Source organism: Carcharodon carcharias, chromosome 19 (assembly GCF_017639515.1).
Source record: "Carcharodon carcharias isolate sCarCar2 chromosome 19, sCarCar2.pri, whole genome shotgun sequence".
Lineage (NCBI taxonomy): Eukaryota > Metazoa > Chordata > Chondrichthyes > Lamniformes > Lamnidae > Carcharodon > Carcharodon carcharias.
The window spans coordinates 103,968,317-103,976,828 of record NC_054485.1 but is presented as its reverse complement, the minus strand read 5'-3'; the positions used below and the strand labels follow the sequence as shown (position 1 = coordinate 103,976,828).

Here is an 8,512-nt window from a genome sequence, read left to right as displayed (position 1 = left end):
TGGTCTTTAGGCTACACCACAAATACATAATTGCCCAATTTTGTTCCTTAGCTCTTGCCAAACAGACTCCCTAACAGCTGTGGTTGGTTTGAATTTACATCTCCAGATTATTATTCTACAATGTAGATTACTAATCCAGTAATATAAGCACATTGTAGTGAAATAAAAACAGAAAATGCAGGAAAAAATCAGCAGGTCTGGCAGCATCTGTGGAGAGAGATGCTGCCATGATGCCATACTCAAAGCTGCACACGCAGGTACTCTACTCAGAGCTACTCCAGGGAGTCTGTTCACATGAGAGCCAGGGGAAGTATTTTAAAGACAATTTCAAAGCTCCCGTGCAGGTCTACACTAGTAACATAATACTTTGGAAGCAGATGCCCAATTGTGATCAAAATGATGATTCATCCTAAAAAAAAATGGAGTCAAGACTTTCCAGTCAACAAGAGCAGCACTGGGAGAGATGGAAAGAGAGGGCAGCTGCTCGAGCTAACAATCCACCACCACCTCTCCAAGCTGGCTATCAATTCCTCATGTTGAGAGACCCTGCAAGGCTAAGAAAAGCCTTGTAGTCCATCTGTGAACCTTCAGCCAACAATGACTTCCAGCCAGCTGTCTGAAGGATGGTATTATCCTCTACATGAGACATTGCTGACAGATAACCACTATGTTATCATACCCTTCTTTAGCTGGTGATCCAAAAGAGTTGCACAATGCTACCAATAGTTTACAAGCTCTTGTGAATGCTATATGTAATATTTTAATGCTGTCTTTAAATAATTTATTTTAAGTCTGTTTATGTTAAATGAATTAACACTAGAATTTATAAAGCAATGGTTAGATTTCAGCTAGAGTGCTGTGTTCAAGTCTGGGCATCGCACTTCTGAAATTATGTCAAGGTCTTTGAGAGGGTACAGAAGAGATTTACGAGAACTGCATCAAGGCTGACAGGCTTCATTTATGTGTTGAGAGGGGAGACACGTGTGTGTATCTTGGGGCAAAAAGAGTTAAGAATAGATGTGGTGGGGTGTTCAAAATTATGAATGGGTTTGAGAGTATGAAGAAGGAGCAGGTGTTTCCAGCGATAGAAAGATCCAGAGGACACAGAGTTAAGGTGATTACCAAATTAACAGTTTTTTTAAATGCTGAGTTGTTTTGATCTGTAATGCACTGTCCAAAAGTCTGGTGGAAGCAGACTCTATAGTGACATTTTAGAGAACATTGGGTAAATAGTTGAAGGCTTTGAGTAAAGAGCAGGTGAGTGGGATCAATTCGATAGTTATGCTAAAGAGCTAAATCAGACATCATGAGCCAAAGTATCCTTTAGCTGCTGTACCATTTGAAGGCAGTGGTAGTTGATGCTTTGCCAAATGACCCACGGAGTAAAATAGAGTCTATCTACATCAGTAGGGAGGCAACATATCACAGAATTTTAATGGCACAGAAGGAGGCCATTTGGGCTATCGTGTTTGCACCGGCTCTCCAAATGAGCATTATGACCTCGTGCCATTGCCCTGCATTTTCCCCGTATCCTTGCATATTGTTTCTATTCAAATAATCATCTAATGCCCTCTTGAATGCTTCGATTGAACCTACCACCACCACACTTCCAGGAAGTGCATTCCTAACCAGAACCATTCATTGTGTGAAAAAGTTTATTTCTCACGTCACATTTGCTTCTTTTGCAAATCACTTTACCTCTATGTCCTCTCGTTCTTGATCCTTTTATGAGTGGGAACAGCTCCTCCCTATCCACTCCGTCCAGCGCCCTCATGATGTTTAACACCTCTATTAAATCTCCTCTTAGCTTCCTTCACTCCAAGGAGAACAGTCCCAACCTCTCCAGTCTATCTTCATAGCTTAAGTTTCTCATCCCTGGAACCATTCTTGTAAACCTCTTCTGCACTGTCTCCAATGTGTTCACATCCTTCCCATAATGTGGCGCCCAGAACACAATATTCCAACTGAGGTCTAATGGGTGTCTTATATAAATTTAGCATAACCTCCCTGCTCTTGTACTCGGTGCCCCTATTAATAAAGCCCAGTATACTATAAGCTTTATTAACTGTTCCCTCCACCTGTCCTGCCACTATCAATGATCAATGCACATGTACACCCAAGTCTTTCTGCTCCTGCATCCCCTTTAGAACTTCACCCCTTATTTTATATAGTCTGCCTGGTGCTCTTCCTACCAAAATGCATCATCTCTCACATCTCCACATTGCACTTCATCTCCCACCTATCTGCCCACTCCACCAATTTATCCATGTACTTTTGAAGTTCTACAGTGCAGTTTACAACACTCCCAAGCTTTGAGTCATCCGGAAACTTCTAATTAATTGAGCTTAAATTCCATCATCTGCCATGGTGAGACCTGAACCAGAGGATCAGCCTGAGCACTATTAGTCCAGTGACAATACCATAAGGCCACTGACTCCCCACAAGGGAGCATTATTCAATATTCCTCCACCTGCCCTCCCCTCCCCTTATTAATCAGCATTCCTCTCCATCTGCCCCTTCTCTCTAATTAGGCTTTTCTCAATTTCTCACTTCAAGGCGCTGTGTGATGCTGGTGTTTGATCCCAGTCACTGTTTACACTCCAGTGTCTTTACAAGTGGTAATCCTGAGCTTGAGACCCTAAAGAGTGAGTTGTCAGTATTTTGTCAGTGGGAGCGGCAATGCTGCCGACCCTGGATGATCTTGTTTGGAGGGCAGAGGCCAATGATCTCACACCAGAAAACTGCATTTACTTAGCATCCTCAATGTGGTAAAATGTTCCAAAGTGTTTCACAAGGGCGTAATCAGTAAAGAATTGACGCCAAGAAAAAGGAGAAGGCATTAGAACAAGTGATTGAACACTTGGTCAAAGATTCTTGGGCTGAGTAACTGAAGGAGCTACCACCAATGGTGGAACGAAGGAAGTGGGGGTGGGGGGTGGTGTTGCACAAAAGGCCAGAGCTGGAGGAATCCAGAGATCTTGGCAGATTATGGGCTTGGGTGAGGATATAGTGATGGTGTGGTTTGAGGGCATTGTGGCATTTCAATCAGCGGGGAAGAATTTCCTGACTGAAGGCACCAGGCATTTCCCCCAATACCAGATGTGACTCACTACCAACAGAAAGGATGATACTTTAAATACTAAAAGGGTAGAAAAGTGAAAAATTGTCTCTCTTAGTATCACGTAATGCATAATGAGGAATAGGAGAACTTGTGATTCAGTCATAACACCCCTGCTTCTATGGCAGAATACCCTGGGTTCAAGACCCACTTCAGGATTTGAGAGCCATGGAAGGATAGTTCCTGATAGGGCTCAAAGGATCCTTGCAACAAACAATTTCTGTAGCTTTAATTAATACCAAATGGAAAGAAATGAATGACCTTCAAACACCTGGTTCCCCTTGTTGCCAAAATGTCTGAAACTCATAATAGGAACTTCTGGAAAGCAAAATCCTGACAAACTTTGTTGACAAAAGAAATATCGAATATCTTTCAAAAGATAAATTATTTAACAGGCATTCACACAGACTCACTGATCTGATCAAATCAGGTTCCACTCCTCATGCACCGTGATTGTTTGCAGAACATGCTGCTTCACTTGGTGCTCCGGGCCTCTAAGCTCTCTTCTTGTTGGTCACTGCCAGTTAAAGTTTAGAAGCGTAGGGGAAGAAAAATAATGAAGCCGTGAATTTGAGTTCGGAAATACAATTCGAGAAACGTAGCTTAATTGAAGTGTTTAAAATCAAATCAAACGAATTGGTGAAATTAATATCTTCATTTTATGTAACAGTAATAGAGGGAGGAAGTGAGTAATCACAGTTTCATAACATTATATTTTTATTATTTTCATAATATTGATTAAGACGCATGAACTTGTCACCATGCTCCTCCACAGCAATGGCCCATGGAAAGACCCAGAATGCGCCGTAATAATGAATACGGTCTATCTCCATCAGAAGGGCAGAAGCGCACGCGTAAGGAGGCTCCGCCTCCTGCGACCACGTGACTCAGTGGAGCATGCGCAGTGAGTAGCCAAGAAACTGAGCGGAGGCGAGTACTTCTTGGAGCGCGGCTCTCAGAGTCCGAATTGGAGCTGCCCGGCGGACTGCGGTGAGGTGGTGTGGGCCTCTCTCAATTAAAGCGATGGTGCAGCGCCTGCTCCAACCGAGCCGCTGCTTCCCGGTTTCTTTTCCCGTTTTCGCTGAGTTCGACTCACAACAAAGGAGCTGTCCGGAATGGCCCTGGGGAGCATGCGCCCTGCGTGCGTAAGAGGAAATGAGCGCGTTGGATAGAGCGGTTTCTGGAGCGCCTGGCATTGTGGGAACTACAGCCTCCATTCGTCAACTGATTTCGATAAGTTTTTCACTGTAGGTTGACGGAAGGTTAGCGACCGGGAACGTTAACTCTGTTTCCCTCTACAGATGTTATCTGATTTGCTTAGTATTTCCAACTTTTTCTCTCTTCATTTCAGATTTTCAGCACCCTCGATAATTTGCCTTAGCTTTATTGCAGCTATTGCTCACATAACTGAATCGAGAAACACAGACAGAACAACTAAGAGTCCATTTGTATCAGAGTAGGGCGTTGAGTGCAGAAGTCAATTCCTTGTCTTTTGTTGCATCAGTTTGAACTGGAGTGGAGATGAAGGAGAAGCTGCTGGTTTTAGCCCCGGGCACCTTTGAGCCCAGTGGGGCCCAACATTTTCCAGTGTGGAACTATCATGGAATGTAGATTCTAGGTGCAATTAGGTTGCTAAAACAGACTATCTCCATACAATGTAAATGAGCGAGCTGGAGGAGAACTTGGAGGTGATGGTTTCCCATGCACTTGCTTCCCTTATCTTTCCAGTTGTTAAGCGTGGCTTTGGGAAATTCTGTCAAAGTTCTTGTTGAATTACAGGTGTGTAAAGTTCATCTCATTTTCTCCCTGCCACCTCCAACTCTCTCTTCCCATTGAGTCCAATAGTTTGTGTAGTCCCGGATTAAGTGGCAGTTTCCCTTCCATGAAAGATATGAATAAACCAGTGGGTTTTTACGCCAAACAACAGCTTTCAAGCTTTTTTTTTCTAGAGCTGTCCCACAAATCCATTCAGCTCAGTTTTATGGCCTGCCTTTTTTGGTGCATTCTCTCTCACCTCTTTTTCCTTTTTTAAATTAATTTCACAGGACATCAGAAGGAGAAAATTTTCAGACAGTGACCTGAAATCAAGCATCATATCAAAACCTGACAATCAATCAATTTAGTGATATTGGCCTTTGTATATAGAAGCAAAAAGCACCATGCAGAGTGAGGAGATATTGTCCATGCATTCTGTGTGTGATGAGGCATAAACTAATGAGTTGTGCATCAACAGGCCAGATTCAGTTACAGTGCTGAGGCACTGCATAAACTTGGGAATTGTAGGAAAGAATTTAACTACCTGATTGAGCTGGGACTTTATAGGTCCATTTACAACAGGAGGATGCTGTTCACGTGCTCTGTGTGTGGAAAGGAATTTACTGATTCAGCCCACCTGCTGAGACACCAGCGAATTCACACCGGGGAGAGGCCGTTCAACTGCTCCATTTGTGGGAAGGGATTCACTCAGACAGGCCATCTGCTGAGACACCAGCATGTTCACACTGACAACAGACCTTTTCAATGTTCTGAGTGTGAGAAGACGTTTAAAAGCAAACAGGATCTGATGAGACACCAAGGCACTCACACTGGGGAGAGGCTGTTCACCTGCTCCGAGTGTGGGAAGGGATTCACTAATTCATCTAACCTGCTGAAGCACCAGCGAGTTCACACTGATGAGAGGCCTTTTAAATGCCCGGATTGTGGGAAGTACTATAAAAGTGCAGAGGAACTGAAGTGCCATCAACGTGTTCACACTGACAAGAGACCATTCAGGTGCTCCCACTGTGGCACAGGGTTCACACGATCATCTCAACTCACTGTACACCAGCGCCGTCACACTGGGGAGAGGCCATTCACATGCTCCATGTGTGGGAAGGGATTCACTTGTTCATCCCATCTCACTACACACCAACTTGTTCACACCAATAAGAGACCTTTCAAATGTTCTGACTGTGAGGAGAGCTTTAAAAGTAGAAGTGAGCTGATAACCCACCAGCATAATCACACTGGTGAGAGACCGTTCACCTGCTCAGATTGTGGGAAGCGATTCAGTCGCTCATCCCACCTGCTGATACACCAGCGAGTTCACAACGGGGAGAGGCCATTCACCTGCACTGAATGTGGGAAGGGATTCACTCAGTCATCCATCCTGCTGACACACCAGCGAATTCACACGGGGGAGAGACCATTCATCTGCCGTGTGTGTGGGAAGAGATTCGTGCAGTCATCCCACCTACTGACACACCAGCTTGTTCACAATGACAAGAGACCTTTTAAATGTTCTGACTGTGAGAGAAGATTTAAAACTAAAAGGGATCTGCTGACACACCAGCGAGGTCATACTGGAGAGAAGCAATTCACTTGCTCCATGTGTGGGAAGGGATTCACTCATTCATCCCACTTGCAGACACACCAACGCACTCACACTGGGGAGAGGCCATTCACCTGCTCTGTGTGCAGGAGGGGATTCACCTGTACATCCCATCTGCTGAGACACCAGCGGGTTCACACGGGGGAGAGGCCATTCACTTGCTCTGTGTGTGGAAAGGGATTTACACAGTCATCCCACCTGTTGACACACCAGAGAATTCACATGCGTCAGCAGGGATTGGATTCTGCTGTTATTGCTGATGTTAATCCCACCCAGGACTGAACCACATCCATTCTGACAGCTGGGTTTGTTTCTGTTGATGCCAACATCCTCTCTAAATAGGCTGTAGTTTAATATTCTGGATAATTATGAAATAAATCAGCTTTCTTTTGAACACATCCTTGTAGATTTTTGTCTTTCATCTGTGTGTTTAACATCACTTGGCTGGAGCTCAGAATAATCTGGGAGAGGATCATACAGTGTGAACAAAAATTCATGTAAAAGATGCAAAAGCAATAGGGATGTTGTGGTAGGTGATTTTAACTTTCCCTATGTTGACTGGGAATCATTTAGTGCTAGGGGTTTGGATGGTGCATCCAGGAGGGCTTCCTGAGACAATATGTAGATAGTCCAACTAGGGAAGGGGCAATACTGGACCTGGTATTAGGGAATGAACCTGGCCAGGTGGTCGAAGTTTCAGTAGGGGAGCATTTTGGGAAAAGTGACCATAATTCAGTAAGTTTCAAGGTACTAATCGATAAGGATAACAGGAGTCCTCGGGTTAAGGTGTTTAATTGGGGGAAGGCTAATTATAACAATATTAGGCAGGAACTGAGGAATCTAGACTGGAGGCAGATGTTTGAGGGCAAATCAACAACTGAAATGTGGGGGCTTTCAAACGTCAGTTGATAAGAATTGAGGACTGGCATGTTCCTGCTAGGATGAAGGATAAGCATAGCAAGTTTCAAGAACCTTGGATAACGAAGGATATTGTGAGATTAGTCAAAAAGAAAAGGGAAGCATTCATAAGGGCTAGAAGGCTGGGAGCAGATGAAGCCCGTGGAGAATATAAAGAAAGTAGGAAGAAACTTAAGCGAGGAGTCAGGAGGGCTAAAAGGGGTCAAGAAAAGTCACTGGAAACCAGGATTAAGGAAAATCCCAAGGCCTTTTATACATATGTAAAAAGCAAGAGGGTAGCCAGGGAAAGGGTAGGCCCACTCAGGGACAGAGATTCTTCGTGACAGGATTTACTACCATTTGGAAGCAAATGGGCGTATTAATGTGGAGCCAGAAGAAATGGGAGAGATGCTAAATGAATACTTCTCATCAGTATTCACCAATGAGAAGGACTTAGTGGTCAATTTGTCCAAGGAAGAGTGTGTGGATAGCCTGGATCATGTTAAGATAAAAAAAAAAGGTGTTAGGCGTCTTGAAGAATATTAAGGAGGATAAGTCCCCAGGGCCAAATGGATCTACCCCTGAGTACTGAGGGAGGCAAGGGAGGAGATTGCTGGGGCCTTGACAGAAATCTTTGTTTCCTCACTGGCTACAGGTGAGCTCCCAGAGGACTGGAGAATGGCCAATGTTGTTCCATTATTTAAGAAGGATAGCAGGGATAATCCAGGAAATTACAGGCCTGTGAGCCTTATGTCAGTGGTGGGGAAATTATTGGAGAAGATTCTTCGTGACAGAATTTACTACCATTTGGAAGCAAATGGGCGTATTAGTGAGAGGAAGCATGGTTTTGTGAAGGGGAGGTCGTGTCTCACTAACTTGATCGAGTTTTTCAAGAAAGTGACAAAGTTGATCGATGATGGAAGGGCGTGGATGTTATATACATGGATTTCAGTAAGGCCTTTGACATGGTCCCTCATGGCAGACTGGTACAGAAGATAAAGTCGCATGGGATCAGAGATGAGCTGGCAAGATGGATAGAGAGTTGGCTTGGTCATAAAAGACAGAGGGTAGCAGTGGAAGGGTGCTTTTCTGAATGGAGAGCTATGACTAGTGGAGTTCCACAGGGA

At 44.2% G+C, this 8,512-nt stretch overlaps 1 protein-coding gene across 2 annotated transcripts; it reads left to right on the top strand.

Moving 5' to 3' along the window:
• Positions 1-4,023: 4,023 nt before the first annotated feature.
• On the top strand, positions 4,024-6,864 carry LOC121291583 (zinc finger protein OZF-like). Of its 2 annotated transcripts, none has more exons than XM_041212990.1 (2): positions 4,024-4,365; positions 5,164-6,864. In XM_041212990.1, the coding sequence occupies exon 2, from the start codon at positions 5,460-5,462 to the stop codon at positions 6,768-6,770; it is 1,311 nt and encodes a 436-aa protein (XP_041068924.1). In that variant the 5' UTR covers positions 4,024-4,365; positions 5,164-5,459; the 3' UTR covers positions 6,771-6,864. The 2 variants fall into 2 exon arrangements, with proteins under 2 accessions (XP_041068924.1, XP_041068925.1); XM_041212991.1 differs by having other exon boundaries at positions 4,024-4,380.
• The last annotated feature ends 1,648 nt before the right edge of the window (positions 6,865-8,512 follow it).